Genomic DNA, 22,108 nt, shown 5'->3' on the forward strand with positions numbered 1-22,108 from the left:
ACTTTGCCTAGTCATCATTTTTCTTCTTCTGTCAAGATTACAAGACTTTTTTCAAGTTCACGTGTTCCCTATAAGCATTTTTTGTGTGTTTCTATTATTTGCTTACCACAGCAGTTATTTTTTCTTAGTGTAGGAAATGATACATGTGTATTTTTGCCCTTTTTTTTTTTAGTCTGGAAGATAATACCAGAAAGCAAGGAGCTCATTCCAGAGAAGGACATTTCTGAAGAGGAGTCAACCCCTGGGGTGTTAATAGAAAGATTTCCAAAGGAAGGTTCTAGTGAATGTGTGGATTCTTTAAAGTGTCAACAGGAAAACCATGAGAAATATTTAATGCAGGAGGCCACTCAGAAGAAATCTTCTGTGGAAAAAAATAACCAGTGTGATGAATTTAGAAGAAATTTTAGTCGAAGGTCATTACTTGTTCAGCAACAAGGAGAGAGACTACATAGTTATGATACATTTAAAAAGAACTTAACACAAAATTCAGATATAATTAGGCATGAGAGAATTTGTATAGGAAAGAAACCTTGGAAGTGTAATGAGTGTGAAAAAGCCTTCAGTTACTACTCAGCTTTTGTGTTGCATCAGAGAATTCATACAGGAGAAAAACCGTATGAATGTAACGAATGTGGTAAAGCCTTCAGCCAGAGCATACATCTAACTCTACACCAGAGAATTCATACCGGAGAGAAACCCTATGAATGTCATGAATGTGGGAAAGCCTTCAGTCACCGCTCAGCCCTTATTCGACATCATATAATTCATACTGGAGAGAAACCCTATGAATGCAATGAATGTGGGAAGGCCTTTAATCAGAGTTCATACCTCACTCAGCATCAGCGAATTCATACTGGAGAGAAACCTTATGAGTGTAATGAATGTGGGAAGGCCTTCAGTCAGAGCACATTCCTTACCCAGCATCAGGTCATTCACACTGGAGAGAAACCTTACAAGTGTAATGAATGTGGCAAAGCCTTTAGTGATCGTTCAGGTCTTATTCAGCACCAGAGAACTCATACCGGGGAGAGGCCTTATGAATGTAACAAATGTGGGAAAGCCTTTGGCTACTGTTCAGCCCTGACTCAGCACCAGAGAACTCACACTGGGGAGAAACCCTATAAATGCAATGATTGTGCCAAAGCCTTCAGTGACCGCTCAGCCCTCATTCGTCATCAGAGGACACACACTGGAGAAAAACCTTATAAGTGTAAGGATTGTGGAAAAGCTTTCAGCCAGAGCTCATCTCTTACAAAACATCAGAAGACTCACACTGGAGAAAAACCCTACACATGTAAGGAATGTGGAAAAGCCTTCAGCCAGAGTTCCTCCCTTTCTCAACATCAGAAAACTCATACTGGAGGAAAAACCAAGGACTATGAACAAGACTTTAGTGAACATTCAACTTTGGGCCAACAAAAGAGAATTCATACTGGATAAAAATCATGTACTAAATAATGTTCTTGATGATTATCAAACTTATTGTGGGGTGGGGGCTACAAAGAATTTTTGTCCTGTGTTACAAAAAAGTTATTGAAAAGTCATTGTTGATGTGGTACATAGCTTACTTAGATCATAAAGTGTGTGTGGGGTGTCTTACATTTTAAAAACATATTCTAATGGAGGACACTGAATTTTTCCTGGGGCAAGGGAAAAATTATTTCTAACACTGTAATGTGTATGTAGCTGCCAAACCCTAGAGAGATTGAGTATGCTATGGTGGGAAAACAACTTGGCTGGGCTAGGTAGTCTCAGACGCTAAGGGGATAAGTTTTAAAGAGGAAAGTGATCCTTTTAGGGAAATGGCAGGGGTAGAAATAAGAGGTTAAAAATTTACAATGAGCTTGCCCAGGGTCAGGAGTGGTAGCCAAAGGGGAGTTATCCTTTAGTCTTAAGTACAAAGCCACAGAGGAGTTAAGTGGAAAGGATAGAGAAAAAGAACTAGGGAAGTGAGCCCAAGGTGTTCACTGAGTTAGCTACTCAACCGAGTATTCACAATCAGGAAAAACATTAGAATTGGTAGTTGATCAGTTGCAAAGTTTCTGTGGGGGCAACTTTATCCTGAAGCAAAGGAGTAATGATCTCCTCCTGCACCTTTGGTCTTTTAGACCTTACTTATTGAGATGTTGCCTGCCAAGAATCATGTTAATTCCAAGGGTCAAGACCTACATCTTAGAATACAGAAGAAACCTTTGATGTGTTCAATCTGTTTTAAGCTATGTGAGTTACCTGAGAATGTGCTTACTTACAAAGATTTACCTCAGTTATATGTAGTTTGTACCTTAGATATTTTTCTTACCACAATAAAATTTAATTGCATTCTTGCACTGACACTATATATTAAATTGAAACAAAACAAAACAAAACCCTTGAAGCAAGTTTGAAGTATTTGTCTTTCACCATTTCACCCTTGCATAGAGGCAGGTGGTATCTTTGTATATACCTTTTTCATTGAAACTTTGTAAATATTGGAAACATTATTTTGAATGCAGTGTTCTTAATTTTGGGTGTTTCACAATGATGTGTCTTGGATTTCTTTTTATACTGTTTGAGGTTTTCTGGACATCTTCAATTTGTAGGTTTATGCCTTTTGCCACATTGGGGAAATTTCAGCCATTTCTTTAAATGCTTGCTTACAATTGCTTCTCTCCTTCTGGAGCTCTAAGGACAGATATGTTATTTTATTGTAGTCTCACAGCTCCCTGAAGCTCTGTTTTTTGTTTTATTTTATTCTTTTTTTTTCTTTTCAGTCCATTGTTTTAAGTCTGTTTGATCTACCATAACAAAATACCATACATACTGGATGGTTCAAACTTTTTCTTTTCTCTTCCTTTCCTTTCCTTCCTCTTTCCTTCCTTCCTTCCTTCCTTCCTTCCTTCCTTCCTTTCTTCCTTCCTCCCTCCCTTCCTTCCTTCCTCCCTCCCTTCCTTCCTTCCTCCCTTCCTCCCTCCCTCTCTTCCTTCCTTCCTCCTTTCCTCCCTCCCTCCCTCCTTCCATCCTTCCTTCCGTCCTTCCTTCCTTTCTTCAAGTTTCTCCCAATTCTAGGAGCTGGGAAGTATATTAGCTGACTCTGTTTCTAGTGAGGATGTCTTTCTAGTGGCCTTGCCATGTCCTCACATGGACTTTGTTTAATGCATGTACAGGGAGAGAGAGAGAGGCCTGCCATATTAGAACCCACTGTTATGGCCTCATTTAATCTTAATTACATTCTAAAAATCCTGACTCCAAATACAGTCATTGAGGTTAGGGTTCAACATGGTAAATTTGAGGGGACACAATTTAGTTCATAGCATTCCACCCCTGCCCTTTCCCAACTCATGTCCTCACATGCAAAATATATTCACTCCATTTTAACAGCCCCATTCCCTCCATTTTAACAGCCCCCCCCCCCAAATCTTAACTCCAGTTTTAAAGTAAAAAAAAAATCACTTAAGTCAGATATGGGTGAATCTCAAGATAACACTTTATCCAGAGGCACAATTCCTCTCCAACTGTGAACCTGTGAAACTGAACAAGTTACGTGTTTCTGAAGCAAAATTGTGATATTAGCATAGGATAGATATTTCCATTCCAAAGGGGGAAATAGGAAAGAAGGGTTGATGGGGTCCCAAGCAAGTCTGAAACACATCAAGGCAAATTCTGTTAGATCTTAAGTTGTATTACATTTTAGGAGAATAATATTTGCTTGGTACCCTATCTTTTGGACCTTCTAGAATAGTGGTTCTGCCTCTGTGGCTCTGCCAGCTAGCCCCACTCCCAACATTGCATGGAAATCTACTTCTAAGGCTTTGTTTGGAGACTGGCTTTCCTGTTGTAATCAAGGTGATGGCTTCACCCTTTAAAACAGGCAGCCCTGATGGTCTTTGAGTTGCCTTCATAGCCATTCTTTTATTTCCTTGAAGAATAGTGCATATTCAAAGTCACTTAGCTATATTATTGGGTCTTATAAGATCTAGAAAGTTCTACAACCTTCATCATGTTCTTTTCTGTCCTCTAATCAGTGTTTTTATGCTGTAATTCCCTTTCTTATTTCTGACTTTTTCTAAGATGACTAATTCCATGAGTCACAGACATGATTTCGAATTGGTTGTTTAGCCACACCCTTAGTGTGTTCTTGTAACAAGTTTTCTCACTCTGTCTCTTTCATGTAGATGGATAGAATTTTCTAAATCTCGTAAGTTCTGGTTCTTTTTTGCTTTGTAATTTCTTCAATTCTTTGTCCTCTCACATTTCCTATAAGCAGTAAAGAGAATGCAAGCTGTATTGCAATGCTGTGCTTAGAGATATCCTCTTCTAAATATTTCAATTTCATTACTCCTAAGTTCTATCTTCCGTGTAACACTAGAACACAGACAAGTTAAGTGCTTTTTTTTTTTTTTTTTTTTTTTTGCCACTTTATGAAACAAATCACCTTTCTTCCTATTCCAGTAACATGGTCCTCATTGCTTAGACCTCACCAGAATGGCCTTTAATATCTGTACTTCCAGTATGCACTAGAAAATTTTCTAGTCTCTATTATCCAGTTTCAGAGCTGTTGTCACATTTTTGAGTATTTGTTATACCAGTCTCCCACTTTAGTCTGCTTGAGCTGCCATAAGAAAATACTCAAACAACAGGAATTTATTTCTTAGAATCCTGGAGGCTGAAGTTCAAAATCATGGTCCAGCAGAGTTCTGTTTGTGGTACTCTTCCTAGCTTGTATTGTAATAGATGGTTGTCTTCTTACCTTGTCTTTGCATGGCCTTTCTTCAGTTCAGGTGTATGGAGATAAAGATCCCCCCCCACACCCCACATACACCTTTTTTTTTTTTTTTTTTTTTTTTTTTTTTTTTGCCATAGGGCACATGCACTCACTGGAAAGAGACAGCAGAAAGCGAGAAATCACCCCTGGGGGGGAATGGTCACGCCTCAATCCCTTCTCCTCCGTTCTCTCAGGATCTTGGGCACGCACGCACATGCACCCGGCGTGAGTTTTAAGCCACCGGGTCCGGGACGCGAGCAGCGGTTGACTACGTGGGAGTCCAGCGACACAGCCATTATGCTAACTGCTGGTTCCCCACATACACTTTTTAAAGAGATTTTTGTTATAGGGTTTGTGCGCTCACTGGAGAGACCGACAAAGTGAGAAATCACCCCTCAAGGGAATGGCCACTCTGCAATTCTTTCCTTATTCTCCTCCTGGGATGTGTGCATGTGGGCATGCACACATTCATGCCTGGTATGAGTTTCAAGCCTCTGGGTTCAGGACTTGAATCACTGCCAGCCATGTGGGAGTTCAGCACCTTAACCACTATACCCCCTGCTGGCCCCTCTCCCTTTTCTTATAAGGCCATCAATCATATCAGAATAAGACTTCTTTTGACCTTAATTACTATTTTATTTAGGTTTTTGCCATAGCGTGCATGTGCTTGCTGAAGAGAGATATTGAGAGGGAAAGTGAGAACTCAGCCCCTGGTGGTGTGACCATACTGCATTCTCTTCTCCTCCATTTTCCTCTTGGGATTTTGGGCATGCACGCACATGCAACCAACGTGAGTTTTCCACCAGGTCTGGAACACGAACTGCAGTCTTCTATCTGGGAGTTCAGCACTTTAACCACTACACCACCTGCTGGCCCTGATGTTCAGCATCTTTTAATAAGGTTATTGGCAATTTATGTATCTTTTTTGGGGAAAAAAATTTTAAGTTTGCCTTAAAAAGACAGAGGGAGAGAGAAAGAAAGAGAAATCACCTTCTCTCAAAAGAGTATGGTCATGCTGCCATTCCTTCTCCTTAGTTCTACTGTAGAAATTTTGGGCACACATGAAGCCAGTGTAGTTTTCAAACTACTGAGTCTAGGACTCAAACTGCAAAATTGGCCATGTGGGATCCAGCCACATTAACCTCCACACCAGTGGCCCCACCTGTTTTAAAATAGGTTGTGTGTGTGTGTGTGTGTGTGAGTGAGTGTGGTTCCTGTTAAGATACAGGAGTTCTTTATGTATTCTGGATAGTAACCCCTTACCAGATACATGATTTGAAAATATTTTGTCCCATTTCATAGGTTGCCTTTTTATTCTTGTTTCCTTTGCTACACGCAAGTTTTTATGTTTAATGTCCATTTGTTTATTTTTGTTTCTGGCATATTTATGAAATCATTACCATATACAATGACAAGAAGTTTTTCCTTGTGTTTTCTTCTATGCATTTTACAGTTTGGGTCTTACATTTCAATCTTTAATTTCTATTATTTTTAAAATATAATGTAAGGGAGGGGTCCAGCTTTATTCATTTGCATGTATATATCCAGCCACACTGGACTGAAAGAGAGGGAGGGAGTATGGCTTATTTCAAATACCATAGACTCTTGCTGTTCTTAACAACTTTTAGTGGATTTTCTTGAATAAGTAGTTTTTCGTCTGGTGTATGTCATAAAAGAATTTCCAGAGACTTTAATAGTTATTTTAAAATAATTTTGAACAGTTTTCCTGGGGGGAGCAAATCCACAGAACTTCACACATTGCCCTTATAGAAGTGAAACCCCTTGAGAATACTTTCACATTAATGGTTATTAGTCTGATATTAATAGCTATATCGGGTTTCTAATTTTTATTTTTTTTTCTAGAATATCCTTTATATACTTTGAAGCTTTTTATCATCCATGTATTTAAGGAGTGTGTGTGTGTGTGTGTGTGTGTGTGTGTTAATTTAGGCAGTCTGATAATCTGTTTCTTAACTAGTGAGTTACATTTATTGCAAGTACCAGTTTTTACAATTTAAGCTTTTTGTCTTTTCCCCTTCTTGCTTTCTTTCGGATATACTGATACATTTTATTAAATTTATTTTTTGCTTTACAAGTGTTAAATGTACATACTGTTTCTATTCTTTTTATGGTCATTAATATTTTTTCTTTCTTTTTTTTTGGAAAGGTTTTTTTGCTACAGGGCACGTGCTCTCAACAGAAAGACAGAGAGAGACAGAGAGACAGAAAGCGAGAAATCACCCCCTGGGGGGATGGCCACAGCGCAATCCCTTCTCCTCCATTCTCCTCTTGGAATCTTGGGCATGCATGTGCCCAGTGTGAGTTTAAGCCACCGGGTCCAGGACTTGAACTGCAGTCGACTACATGGGAGCGACATAGCCATTATGCTAACTGCTGGTCCCGGTTATTAATATTGTAACAAGCTAAATTAGCTTAAATGATGTTTAACTAAGACTTTAAAATAATCAGTTTCTTTATTATTTCCAAAGAGAAATTAAGGACCTTTGCTTTAGCTTTAATCCTCCTTATATCAGATAGGTATTGCAACATAGTAAAGCATTCTTTTTTTTTTAAGTATTAACTGCAGAATTTCAAACTTTCCATTTTTTTAAGAATTATTTTATTTAACTTTATTTAATTTGATCAGAGAGAGACAGAGTAAGGGAGAGAGAGAGGAGAGAGAGAAAGTGAGACAGCAAGGCACCAGGTCTGGGACTCAAACTGCGCTCAGCCATGTGGGAGTCCAGTAGTCTTACCCACCATGCCACCGACCAGCCCCAACATGTTTTTTTTTTAAATAATTATTTTATTTGACTTTACTTACCTATTTAAATTTGACCAGAGAGGGACAGCATGAGAAAGAGAGAGAAGGAAAGTGAGAAAGCAAGCCACCAGGTCCGGGACTCAAACTGTGGTTGGCCATGTGGGAGTCCAGCGCCCATAACCACCATGCCACCTGTGGCCCAAACATTCTTTTTTTTTTAAAGAGAATTTTGCTATAGGGGGCATGTACTCACTATAGAGACAGAGACAGAAAGTGAGAAATCACCCCCTGGGCGGATGGCCACTTCACAATCCCTTCTACTCCATTCTCCTCTCAGGATTATGGGCACATCTGCACACGCATCTGGCGTGAGTTTTCAGCTGCCAGTTCCAGGACTCATACCACAGTCGACCACATGGGTGTCCAGTTATGTAACCATTATGCCACCTGTTGGCCCCCATAGTAAAATTCAGTAGTTTAAAACAATAGCCATGTACTCATTATTCCTCATGAACTGTGGGTAAACTGGATAGTGCTGCTTATCTATCTGATATCGTCTGGGCTCAGTTTCAAGTCTATAGTCAGGTGTTGATGGAAATAACCAAACTCTATAAAAATATATTTTTAAATTATTTTATTTAACCTTATTATTTTAATTTGACCAGAGAGGGACAGAGTGAGAGAGAGGAGTGGGGGGAGTGAGAAAGCAAGCCGCCAGGACTAAAACCGTGGTCGGCCACGTGGGAGTCCAGTGCCCTTAACCACCACACCTTCTGCCGGCCCCTATAAAAATATTTTAAAAGATTTATTAGTACCTTATGAGTGAGCGTGACCTGTGAACACAATCTCTGGTAGTCTTTTTTTTTTTTTTTTAATTTAATGTTTGCCATGCTGTGCGCACATTCAGCAGAGAAAGACAGTGAGGGAGAATGTGAGATATCTCCCCTTGGAGAGTTTTTGAGTCTGCATGCATATATACCTGGTGTGAGTTTTAAGCTGCCAGGTCCAGGATTCGAACTGCGGTCAGCCATGTGGGAGTCCAGCACCTTAACTACTGTTCTACCTCCTGGCCCCTCTGGTAGTCTTAAAAAAGTATTCTAGAGTGCTTAGATACAAAAACTCTTTTATTTAGTTCTGAGAGTAGGAAATAAAAGCAAGACTGTAAATCAGCACATGGAGTTTTCATATTGGCCTGACCCAAGAAAAGTGGACCTTCTAGAAACAGTGGTTACAGGTTATAGGTAGGTTTAGAAATTCTTAAGTTAGTCATTGGTTAAAAGCACAAGTCTTTATCTCAAAAAGACAGTGGTTAATGTAACAGCTATGTCTCTGGACTCCCATGTAGTCGGCTGTGGTTCGAGTCCTGGACCCGGTGGCTTAAACTCACACCGGGCACGTGTGCGTGCATGCCCAAGATCCCGAGAGGAGAATGGAGAAGAAGGGATTGCAGCGTGGCCATCCCCCCTGGGGGGTGATTTCTCACTTTCTGTCTCTGTCTCTGTCTTTCTGGCGAGCACATGCACCCTATAGCAAAAACCTCTCCAAAAAGACAGATTTAGGAAAAAAGAATGTCTGAGTTTAACAGCTAAGAAGGCTTTGCTTTACATTTACATGATGCTGTACCAGCGCCGGGAGGTAGGGAGTATCTCCCAATAACTGGAGCAAAGCTGGTCTACTTTAGCAAGATTAGCGGCTCATTAGCTGGCCGGCTCTTCCCTGGTCTCAGGAGAAATTTAGAACAAAGTGGTCAGTTTCAGTCCTCGCAGGTGAAGGGTGAGCTGCGGCTGGCTGGCCCAGGATGGCTTGGGCTGGGATGGCTGTGCTCTCCCTCCTGTTTTTTCCAGCTAGTTCAGGCATCGTCCTGGTGCAGGCAGGGATCCAGGAGAGCTGAAGTCTGCAAGGCCTTTAGAGGCTTCAGCTTGAAACTAGCACACTGTAACTACTATCTATCCGCCACACAAGTCGGAAGGCCAGCCTAGGTGGGGAGGAAATGCCCCCCAGGTTTTGGAGTAAAGGAGCTGTGAAGTCACATTGCAAAGGGTGTGGATACAGGGAGGGGGTGAAGAATTAGGTCAGTCTTTGCCATCAGTATTGCACAGTCACCCTCCCCGTTCAATGACTAGTTTTATTTTGTTGGCATTATCATTGCCTTACACAGTCAATATTTGTTTCGATTTGCCCACATGTTAATCATTACTCCCTCTTGCTTCAGAAAGGCCTTTCTTCTAGAATACTTTATTTTTTTCCTGACGGATTACTTTGAGAAGTTTCTCTGGTGAGGAGCTGTTAATGGTAAATGACCAGTTTTTATCTACTGAGGTCTTTTATGTCTGTCCCAGTTCTGGATGTGTATTTCCACTGAATGCGTCGTTCTAGCCTGGCTGTTATTTTTCTCTGCTCTCCTGCTCTCCTTAAATAGGTGTTCTACTTTAACCTGGCCTATTTTCTCATGGTTTTATAATCATGAGTTATGAGCTGATGTTTTACTGATCTTAATATGTGGGAATTCTGAAAGATTCACATTGTGGGGTGTTTCTCCAGAAAAAAAAAAAAAAATTTCTTGGACAGAGATTTCCTAGACCAGGCAGGAAACATTACCTCAGATGCCAAGCCCCTCTGCGACAATTTGCTAGCGGAAGATCACCCCACCCCCAACTTTCACCACCAAGTGTGAGGAGTACTTAGACAGCTGAGGTCCACAGGGACCCTGACTTTGAGTACTTAGATTTATTTTCTACATCCTGTTTCACTGAAGGTCTTAATCTTACATGTTGTCCTAGATATAATTCTCCACCTTGTTTGGGTCCAAGTCCTGGTCTCCTGGCCTCCAATGGCTCTTGAATTCCAAAGTGGTTGAGATTGGTATGCAGGGCTGGCCCCATGGCCTAGTGGTTGAGAGAGCCAGATCCTGTATGGCCAACCGTGGTTCAGATCCTGGTCCCAGCAATGTGAAAAACACACCAAGTGCACGTGTGTGTCTAGACTCCCTTCAGAACTGAGAGATGGAGGAGAAGGTATTGTGGAGAGAACACACCCTATTTGAGGGATGTTTTTTTCCCTTTCCCTCTCTGGTGAATGCATGCACCCTCTGACAATTTAAAAAAAAAAGAAGATTGGCATGCAAAGCAGGACATTTCTGGTTTCTTTTATCCTTATAAATACAGTATTTATTACTTTTTAAAATTGTATTTAAAAATTTTTAATTTATGGAGGCCACAGGGTGCTTGTGCTTGCAGGGAAAGACAGATAGAAACAATGAGAAGGAAAGTGACAAATCACCCCCAGGAGGGATGGCCATCCTGCAATCCCCTCTCCTCCATTCTCCTCTCAGGATTCTGGGCATGAATGCTCATGCTACTAGCCATGATTCCTAAGCTGCCAGATCCAAGACTCAAACTGTGACCAGTCATGTGAGAGTCCAGTGCCTTAACGACCATGCCACCTGCTGCCCTGATGCAGTATTTTTTTTTTCTTTCTTTCTTTTTTTTTTTTTTTTTTGAGAGGTTTTTGCTATAGGTGTGTGCGCTCGCCAGACAGAGAGAGACAGAGATAGAAAGTGAGAAATCACCCCCCAGGAGGGATGGCCACGCCGCAATCCCTTCTCCTCCATTCTCCTCTCGGGATCTTGGGCACGCACGCACATGCGCACCGGGTCTGGGACGCAAACCGCAGTCGGTCAACTACGTGGGAGTCCAGCGACATAGTCATTACGCTAACTGTTGGTCCCCTGATGCAGTATTTTAACCTAATTCTTTTTACAGACAATGAGACAATTGCTGTCACATTTATTGATTGACCTCAGAAGAAAGGAGCTCCTCTCTCCCTTCCATTCTCCCTTTCTTTTCCCTGTTCTTCTTTCCCCTCCACCACAATTGCTTTACTTCGCATCTGCACGTTTTTCCTTCACTGAACTGAGACAGAATGGCTGACATCAAGGCATTTTATAAGAATACGTATTAGAATGTGTCTTTTATAAACAAGTATATTCTCCAACATAGCCACAATACCATTATTCAACTCAAGAAATGTAACACTGATTCAAGATTATCTAACATACAGTTTTAATTTATCCATAGTTATTCCAAAATGTCATTTACAGCTGCCCTGTCCAATTTCCGACCAAGGATGACACGTTGCATTTATTTGTCTTGCTTCTTAAGCATTCTCAGTCTAGAATGGCCTTTCTACCTCTTTCTGTCTCATGATATTAACACTTTGAAAAGTTCAGACCAATTTTTGTTTTAATTGCCAGAGGGCGAGTGCACTTATCAGAGACTGAAACAGACAAAGAGAGAGAGGGACTAGGAAAAGGTGCCTCTCCAGTGGGGTACGGTCATGGTGGAAGTCCTTCTCCTCCACCTCTCCAACCTGTCAGGATTGGGACATGCATGCATATGCACCTAGCGTGTTTTCCTAGCCATCAGGGCCTGGATTCACATGTTGGCCATGTGGAATACAACGCCCTTAACCAATAAGCCACACGGGACCAGCGCAGACCGGTTGTTTTGTAAGATGTTCCACATCTGTACTTCCTGATTGTTTTCTCATGATTATGCCCAGATGGAGCATTTTTGGCAAGGAATCTACATAGCTGTGTAATTCTCGTTAAGTCACATCAGGAGACTCACGAAGCCTATCTGTCTCCTGTTCCTAATGTTAGGTTTAATGACTTTGTTCACATGTTCAAATTCTCTCTTTATAATTAATAATCCCTCTCTTTGTGCTTAGTGAGTAATCTATGAGTATCTTGTTTCCCAACAACTTTTCATTGTATTTTTGGTCTCCATTGGTGGCCTTGCCTGAGTCAGTTATTACATTAGTGCTTACAACATGATGGGTTTCTAATTCTGTTATTTCTTCTATGTTTAGTAACTGGCATTCTTAAAATAAAAAAAAGAGAGCTTTCAATCACCACCTCCTACCTGGTATGTTTGGTATCTCTATGGATTCATGGATTCCTTTTCTTAAAACTTTAGGGGACCATCGGATGGCATAATGGTTACATTGCTGGACATCCATGTAGTTGACTGCAGTTTGGAGTCCTGGACCCAGAGACTTAAAACTCACACCAGACCATATGCCTAAAATTCTGAGAGGAGAATGGAGGAGAAGGGATTGTGGTGTGGCCATTCCATCTGGGGGGTGATTTCTTGCTTTCTGTCTCTCTATCTCTCTCTGTTCTCTCTGGCAAGTACGTATGCTCTATAGCAGAAATCTCTCTGTCTAAAAACAAAATAAAACAAAATGCATGCCAGGTGCATGTGCATGCATGCCCATAATCCCGAGAGGAGAATGAAAGAAAAGGGATTGCAGTGTGGCCATCCTCTCTGGGGGTAGGGGAGGGGTGATTTCTCACTTTCTGTCTCTCTCTGTTTCTCTGGCAAGTGCACACTCTCTATAGCAAAAATCTCTCTCAAAATAATTTTTAGTTAAGGTTTAACATTCCTAACATGCATAGATCTTCAGTGTACAGTTTGATGGTTTTTACATATGTGTCAACCCATGTAATCACCAGCCAGCTATAGGTCAAGATGCAGACATTCTTCATCATTTTGAAAAGGCTCATCCAAGCCCCTTCCCAGTCAATGTGCCCTGCTCCTCCTCATGCTCCTACCTCCCCACCCCTCTAGGTGACCACTGTTTTATTTCTATGCTCCTTGACTAGTTTTACCTGTTCCTGAACATCATCTAAGTAAAATCATGTAGTGTGTACTCTTTGATCTGGCTTTCTCGCTTCACACTTTGTGCGAATGGCCCTTTTGCATCTATCAGTCATTTGTTCTTTTCACTGATAGTGAGGTACATCAATATACTATAGTCTGTTTATTCATCCTACTTCTTTTTTTAATTGCCAGAGAGTGTGTGTGTTTGACAGAGAGAGGGGGAGAGAGAGAGAGAGAGAGAGAGAGAGAGAATTTCTCAACAGGGAGTGGTCATGCCGTAATCCTTTTACTTCCATTTCTCCATTCCATTAGGATTTTGGACATGTATGCTCACATTCCTGGTGTATTTTCCAGCTGCTGGAGCCAGGCTTTAAAATATTTTTAAAATTTAGATTTAGGACTTTGTGCCCCGCCCCATCCCATGGGGACATCCGTTCTAGCAAAGAGCCTTGCCATATGGCAGGCCACCTGTGACTGGAAAGCTGTGCAGCCAAGACCCATGACTCATCCCCTCCTCCACTCACCTTTTAACTCTCAGGTGTGTTGATTAGGACTTTGAGAAGACCTTTTGCCCCTCCCTGCCCCATCAGGACATCCGTTCCAGAATGGGGTTACTGAGCTGCAAAGAGACTGTGGCTTATCCCCTGCCATATGCCTCTGAATTCTAAGACTTCACCATTTTCTGATCTCTTCTGTCGACAGAAAATAACCAACTCTAATAATTAATAATTAATGTAGTTTCTTTTTTTTTTTGAGAGGTTTCTGCTATAGGGCACATGCACTTGCAAGAGAGACAGAGACAGAAAGTGAGAAATCACCCCCCAGGAGGGATGGCCACACTGCAATCCCTTCTCCTCCATTGGGATCTTGGGGACACATTCATACGTGCCTGGCGTGAGTTTAAGCCACTGGGTCTAGGACTCAAACGGTGGTCGACTACATGGGAGTCCAGCAACATAGACATTACACCAACTGCTGGTCCCAATGTAGTTTATTTCTAAGCAGAATATGAGGGACCTAGGCCCAGAAAGGAGGCAAAATATACTGTAATTGGTTGAAATATACATTTTAAAGATACTATGCCAGGACAGGATACAGGAAGAGTCCTGTTAATGGAAAAATGTTCTGTTAATGTTTGTGGGTGTGACTCTGCCTAGGCCCTCTGGAAAGGACTTTGGAAAAATAGAAAAAAGCAGTCAGACTTCTGTTTGTACTTCTATCTTCCTGAATTAAAGCTCAGCAGCTCAGTCTTGGGTACACCCGTTCTCTAGAAGCTGGGAAGACTTCGAATCAACCAAGACCAGTGACAACAGTGCAAGTTGCTGGTGAGCATCCGAGAGGTAGAGCAGCAGAGAGATTGCCAGTCACTTACTACCACGTACCTTTGAATACTCAGGATTAACTCGAATTTAGGAAGGAACATATACATCATCAGATGACTAGAAACCATTGCAGAAGCACAGAAATATGAGCAACCAAGAAAATACCTCTCCCCACAGGGAAAAAAATCAACTCCTCATCATCCACAGACAACACAATGGGATGTGTGGAAATGTCAGACAAACAATTCAGAATATTTATATTGACAAAACTAAATGAGATACAAGAAAAAAAGAGACAATGAACTCCAGGAGATGAAGAATCAAATGGAATTGTTGGAGGTGAAGACTGAGGTATGGGAAATTAAAACCTCCCTCAAAAGTATTAAAAGCAGATTAGATTGCACAGAAGATAAAATATTGAACATAGAAGACAAAACCTCTGATCTAGAAAAAATTATCAAAAAAACTGAGAAAACTACCAAGAAAAATAAGGACAATGTGCAAGAAATACTAGCTATCACTAAACACCCAAACATACAGATAATTGGTATCCCAAAAAGTGAAGAAAATGATAAGGGCATTGATAATTTATTCCATAAAATCTTGAAAGAAAACTTTTCAAACCTAGAGAGGCATTTGAACATCCAGACCCAAGAAATACAAAGGACCCCAAATAGAATCAACCCTAGATCTTCTCCAAGGCACATCATAGCCAGACTGGCCAAAACCACAGACAAAGACAAGATACTAAAATTGGCAAGAGAGAAACGTAAAGTTACTTACAAAGGTTAGGTTAACATTAGACCTTTCGTCAGAAACAATGCAGGCAAGGAAAGAATGGGGAAATACAGTCAAAGTGTTAAGTGAAAAACAATTTCAACCAAGATTACTATACCCAGGAAGATTATCCAGCATATGGGAAAAAAAGATACAAACTTTCTCAGATAAACAAAACCTGAAAGAATTTACCATCTCCAGATCAGCAAGGTTAGGTTAACATTAGACCTTTCGTCAGAAACAATGCAGGCAAGGAAAGAATGGGGAAATACAGTCAAAGTGTTAAGTGAAAAACAATTTCAACCAAGATTACTATACCCAGGAAGATTATCCAGCATATGGGAAAAAAAGATACAAACTTTCTCAGATAAACAAAACCTGAAAGAATTTACCATCTCCAGATCAGCTCTTCAAGAAGTTCTGAAGGGAGTGCTATACCAGGAAAACTAAAGTCAGACAGACAGATATCAGACAACAATAAACAACCAAGAAAATGACTCACTTAATGATAGGAACATATCTGGAAATATTGATAATAACACTGAATGTCAATGGATTAGATTCTCCGATCAAGAGACACAGATTGGATGAATGGATAAAAACACAGAAACCCTCTGTCTGTTGTCTATAAGAAACACACCTATAGATAAAGTCATACATAGAGTAAAAGTGAAGGTCTGGAAAAGGGTATTCCATGCAAATGGAAATCAAAAAAGGGTTGGAATCATGATACTTTGCAGACAAAATAGGTTTTAAGACAAAAACTATAAGAAGAGACAAAGAAGGGTATATAGTAGTATGTACTATAATAGCATATAGTAGTAGCAGTAGTAAGGGTATATATATATATATATATATATATATATAGTAGTAAAAGGGCTAATTAATCAAGACATAACGCTTATAAATATCTATGCACCCAACTCAGGAGCATCTAAATACATGAAGGAAAGACTACTAGATTTAAAAGGAGAAATAGGCTGCAACACTGTAATTGTTGGGGTCCTCAACATTCCATTATCTTCTTTAGACAAACGTTCTAGGAAAAAGATAAGCAGAGAGATACAGGACCTAAATGATACTATAAATCAAATGGACTTGACAGACATCTATAGAACTTCCCACCCTAAAACCACAAAATATACATTTTTCTCACCCTTGCATGGAACCTTTTCAAAGATTGACCATATGATAGGGCAATCAAGCCTTTATGGATTCAAAGGCGTAGTAACTATATCCAACATCTTCTCTGACCATAATGGAATTAAATTTGCTATTAATTTTAGGAAAAATCCTTGAAAATACACAAACATGTGGAAACTAAACAACCTTCTTCTGAATGACTTCTCAACTACCAAAGAAATTAAGTCTGAAATGAAAAGACTTATGGAAGCAAATGTTAATGAGTACTTGAGTTTCCATAATCTATGGGACACCACAAAAGCAACCATAAGAGGGAAATTTAATTAGTGCACATAAGAAAAAGATGGAAAGATGGCAAGTGGACAACCTAACATCATGCCTCAGGGAACTGGAAAAACAACAGCAACAACAACAACAACAAAATGCCAGGAGAAAAGAAATAATAAAGATTTGAGCAGAAATAAATGAAATAGAAAATAAACGAACTACACAGAAAATAAATGAACTACACAGAAAATAAATAAAAGCAAAAGCTGTTTTTTTAAGAGATTAATAAGATTGACACATCATTAGCTAGACTGATTAAGAAAAAGAAAGAAAGAAACCAAATAAATCAAATACCTAATGAAAGAGGCAATATTACAACAGACACAAAATAAATACAAAACATCATTAGAGTATACTATGAGTGACTATATGCCAACAAACAAGAGAACTGGAGGAGATGGACAAATTCCTGGATGCATATAATCTATCAAGATTGAATCAGGAGGACAGGAAGCCTTAATAGGCCCGTAAAAAGCCATGTGATTGAATCAGGAATAAATAATCTTCCAACAAAGAAAAGTCCAGGTCCACATTGCTTCACTTCTGAATTCTACAAAACTTTTAAAGAATAGTTAACCCCCATTCTACTCAAATTATTTCTAAAGATCCAAAAGGAAGGAACCCTCCCAAATTCATTTTATGAAGCCTCCATCATCCTCATTCTCCAAATGGATAAAAATATGACAAAATAAGAAAACTACAGACCAGTATCTCTGATGAACATAGATATAAAAATCCTCAACAAGATACTTGGAAATCGTATCCAACAACATACTAAAAAGATTATTCATCATGATCAAGTACTTTACTCCAGGGATGCCAAGGTGGTTCAACATATGCAAGACCATAAACATAACACATCCAGAGACATTCTTCACAGATAAACAAAAGACCATCAGAATTCGTCTGGAATCATAAAAAAACTCTGACTGCCAAAACAATCCTGTGCAAGAGTAGAGTGGGTGGCATTTCACTCCCTGACCCCAAAATATACAATAAAGTTGTGTTAATCAAAACAGCATGGTACTGGCACAAAAACAGACAGGTGGATCAATGGAATAGAATAGAGGCCTCAGAAATAAACCCCAGAATACACATCCAAGTGATTTTTGACAAAAGATACCAGTCAATCCAGTTGGAAAATGAAAACCTCTTTAGCAAATGGTGCTGGAAAAACTGGGTATCCACTTGCAGAAAGATGAAACTGGATCTCCATCTTTCACTATTTAAAAAAAAAATCAACTCAAAATGGATTGAAGATCTGAACCTAACAACTCAAACTATAAAACTACTGGAGGAAAACACTGGGGAGACTCTGTGAGACACTGGGGTAGGCAAAGTCTTTTTAAATAAGACCCCCAAAGCACAGACAAGGAGGATTACATCAGATTAAGAAGTTTCTGCACAGTAAAGGGCACAGTAATTAGTGTGAATCAACAACCCTCGGAATGGGAGAATATTTTTTGTAAACTGTGCCTCAGGTAAGGGACTGATAATTAGAATACACAGGGAACTCAAGTGGCTTACCTGAGAAAAAAGTGATTAACCTAATTAAAAGATGGGAAAATGAACTGAACAAAAAACTAAGGAAGACATACAAACAGCCAAAAACACATGTGAGGAAATGTTCAACATCCCTCATCATAAGGGAACACAGATTAAGAACACGATGAAATACCACCTAACCCCTGTCAGAATGGGAAAGATTAAAAATACAAAAAATGGTAAGTGTTGGCAAGGTTGTGGTGAAAGGGGAACTCCCCTACACTGTTGGTGGGAATGTAAATTAGTCCAGCCATTGTGGAAAACCATACGGAGTTTCCTCAAAGCCCTACAAATAGAACCTACCATATGATCCAGCAATTCCACTTCTGGGTATCTAACAAAAGGACAGGAGAATGCTCAGTTGGAAAAGCGCTTGGTTATTGTGACATTATTCACGATTGCTAAGACATGGAAGCAACTCAAATGTCCATGAACAGATGAATGGATTGAAAAAGTGTGGCACATATACTCTATGGAATACTATTCAGCCATAAAAACAGCAATATCCTGGGATTTGATAGAAAGTGGTCGAATATGAAAGGTTTATTGCTAAGTGAAGCAAGCCAGGCTATGAAAGAGACACTGTATATCTCCACATAATATATACCGACTCTCCACACTATGGTAGAGATCAAAAGATTGGAGAAGATAAAAGCAGTGAAAATATTTATGGACACTGGAGACAGGGTGGAAAGAGGGTGGAAGAGCTGGGATTTGATAGAAAGTGGTCGAATATGAAAGGTTTATTGCTAAGTGAAGCAAGCCAGGCTATGAAAGAGACACTGTATATCTCCACATAATATATACCGACTCTCCACACTATGGTAGAGATCAAAAGATTGGAGAAGATAAAAGCAGTGAAAATATTTATGGACACTGGAGACAGGGTGGAAAGAGGGTGGAAGAGGGCAAAAGTATAGGGAAGGAAATTGGGGAGAAAAAAATAGAGAGGTAAGACATTTGTGGGACACAAAAAATAGTTTATTACCTGTTGATGATAACGTGTATAGTATTCTCAACCGGTCTGATCTGAGCTGCATTTCATGTTGGGTAAATTCTCTTTACAAGCTAAATGATGTATAGAAATCAAATGTTTAAAAAAATAATAAATTTTTTAAAAGTTAGATTTAATCACTGTACGTCTTTATAGACTATTAAAATATTTTTTCCGGCATGAATACAGTGACTACTGGTCAAGCCAAAGATATTACCATATATGTTATCATCAACAGATAAATTTTCATCTTTGAGTTTTTAAATTTTTCTCCCTGATCTTCTCTCTCTCACCCTTTATTACCTACCTCCTTCTCTATTGTCTCTAGTATGTACAGTTACTCTTTCTGCTATTATACCTTTCAATCTTTCAGTTTGTACCACCGAGTGCAGACAATTGGTATATATTAAGAGAGGATATACAATGCCTGTCTTTCATAGTCTGGCTTGGTTCCCTTAGCACAATTAGCCATGTGGAATCCAGCTTCCTCTGCATAGTACTTAACCACTGTGCTATGGGGTTGAATCCTTCTTACTGCTGATGGATAATGCAATTATTTTCAGTTTGGGGCTCTTATGAACATCACTGATATGTACATTTGCTAGTTCATGCACTTCACACACACACCCACAGGGGTTGAATTCATGCGTATTGAGCAGGCGTATGTCTAGCTGTAGAAGATAATGTCAAATATTTTTCCAATGACTACCAATTTACGGCACTGCTATCAGCAAAGCATGAGCTAGTTTGTCGACACGTTGTAATTTTAGTTTTTTAAAAAAAATTTGAAAGAGATTTTTGCCTTTGTGCTCTCTGGAGAGACATAGAGAGACAGAGAGACAGAAAGCAAGAAGTCATCCCCTAGGAGGATGAGCCATGCCACAATCCCTTCTCCCCCATTCTCTTCTGGACCTTGAGCTCATACACACATGCTCTGAGTGTGAGTTTTAAGCCACCAGGTCTGGGACTCAAACCACAGCCAACCACGTGGGAGTCCAGAGACACAACCATTATGCCATCCGTTGATCCCTAGTCTTTTAAATTTTAACCATCTGGTTTATGTGCCATTATCTCTTGTAATGATTTATTTTCATTTTTCTTCTCTTCCTTTTTTTAGAGAGATTTTTGCTATAGGGCATGTGCGCTTGTCAAAGAGACAGAGAGACAGAAAGTGAGAAATCAGACCCCAGGAGGGATGGTCTTACTGCAATCCCTTCTCCTTCATTCTCCTCTCAAGAGTTTGTGTACACACAGGAACCAAGGAGACCAGCTACATAACCATTATGCCATCTTCTGGTCCCTAATTTTCATTTTTCTGATAACTAATTATATTGATTACTTTTTCAAATGCTTATTGGACATTTAGATTCCTTCTTTTTAAAAGTGGTTATTTGAATTTCTTGCCCAGGTTTTTAAATTCTGATTTTTTAGTTTACTTGTGCAAGTTCTTTATATATCTCACTTTTGTTTATTCATTTCTTCCATGAGAAAGACAGAGAAAGAGTGAGAAGTATCCCTATCAGGGCCCTCATGCCATGATCCACCTCAACCTCAGCCAGCCCAGCCCATGGGAATCTGTGTGTGCTTCCTGTGTGTACAAAGAGATCTCAGGATGCGAACCTGGGACCCTCCCAGGTGGGTCCAGCGTTGCAGAGTGTTGACTTACCATGGCACCACCATCTGGGTCCCGTATATACTCTTTCTTTCAGTCCTTTGTTCAGTATCTGCATCCGGACTGTTATCTCCCTTTATAAAATGCAGATGGCGCCTCCATCCTTCTCACTGGGCACCTCATCGTCTCTGGTATGACGGTGGGTCCAGGCTCGATTTGTTCTTTCTTTGCACCGAATCTAGAATTAACTGTTCTCCAAGGATCCTTGGTTCCTTTTTGTGAGGAATGACTCCTTTTCCCCCTTCTAGGGATGTTTTTAAATTTACTTGTGCAAGTTATTTATATATCTCACTTTTTGTTTGTTGATTCATTTCTTCTTACGTTTTCATGAGCTGATCAAGTATGTTATAACCCAGCACTTCCATCTTAAAGTGTGGGGCGTTTGAGGAAATACCTGCTTCCCCTACCCCTGACGTGGCGGCTGTGTGCATGCTTAGTACCCTTATTCTACTGTTCATCCTCCCAACTTTAAAAATAAAAGAACACTCTCACACACTGTTGGTGGGGAAAGAAAAGTGCCACTGCCATTTGGGAAATGGTTTGGTGCTTTCTTATAAAAGTGCCATTGACCCAGCAACCTGACTCCTGGATGTCTGCCCGAGAGAAATGAAACATATGTTCACAAAAAGACTTAGTCACGCATGTTTCTATTTGCGCTATTCATAGCAGCTCAACCTGGAAATGCACCACACGTCCATCAACAGTATAATAGAAAAACAAATTGCGCTACCTTCACACAATGGCTTACTACTCAACCACAGAAAGAAAGAGCCACTGATAAACAGATGAATTTCAAAACCTTCATGTTGAGTGAAAGAAGTTGGGGCACAATGTTGCGTGATTCCACATACGGAGCCCCAGGGAGGACAAGCCAATCTACAGCAATGGAAAGCAGAAGAGCCACTGTTTCTAGAAGAGAACTTTCTGGGAAGGGGCACGGGGCACTTTCTAGGGTGGTGGTGTTCCCCACATAGGTTGGGGTGTGGATTACACAAGTGTGCATCTGTCAGAGCTATACAGTGAAGATTTACGTATGCAACATAAGTAAAATGTTCCTGGTGTGTATAAATACATGTGTGCATGTGTGTACAATTTGTCTCTGGATTTAAAAAGTAAATTAAAAGAAAAGAAGGATGGAAATATCAACCACCTAGCAAAAG

General features: G+C 40.0%; 1 protein-coding gene across 7 annotated transcripts in view; it reads left to right on the forward strand.

Annotated features, from left to right (window-relative positions):
• LOC102499600 (zinc finger protein 2) overlaps positions 1–1,544 on the forward strand; it is a 38,165-nt gene extending 36,621 nt beyond the window's left edge. For 6 of the 7 annotated variants that reach the window (XM_027767496.1, XM_027767497.1, XM_027767464.1 and 3 more), the window contains one exon: positions 173–1,544. In XM_027767496.1, the coding sequence (XP_027623297.1) occupies positions 334–1,440 (1,107 nt within the window). In that variant the 5' untranslated portion in view covers positions 173–333 and the 3' untranslated portion in view covers positions 1,441–1,544. The remainder of the gene's footprint in view (positions 1–172) is intronic. The other variant, XM_027767499.1, reaches the window with a different exon arrangement.
• Positions 1,545–22,108: the final 20,564 nt, after the last annotated feature.

The sequence above is a fragment of the Tupaia chinensis genome, unplaced genomic scaffold, assembly GCF_000334495.1.
Source record: "Tupaia chinensis unplaced genomic scaffold, TupChi_1.0 Scaffold144276_1, whole genome shotgun sequence".
Classification (NCBI taxonomy): domain Eukaryota; kingdom Metazoa; phylum Chordata; class Mammalia; order Scandentia; family Tupaiidae; genus Tupaia; species Tupaia belangeri.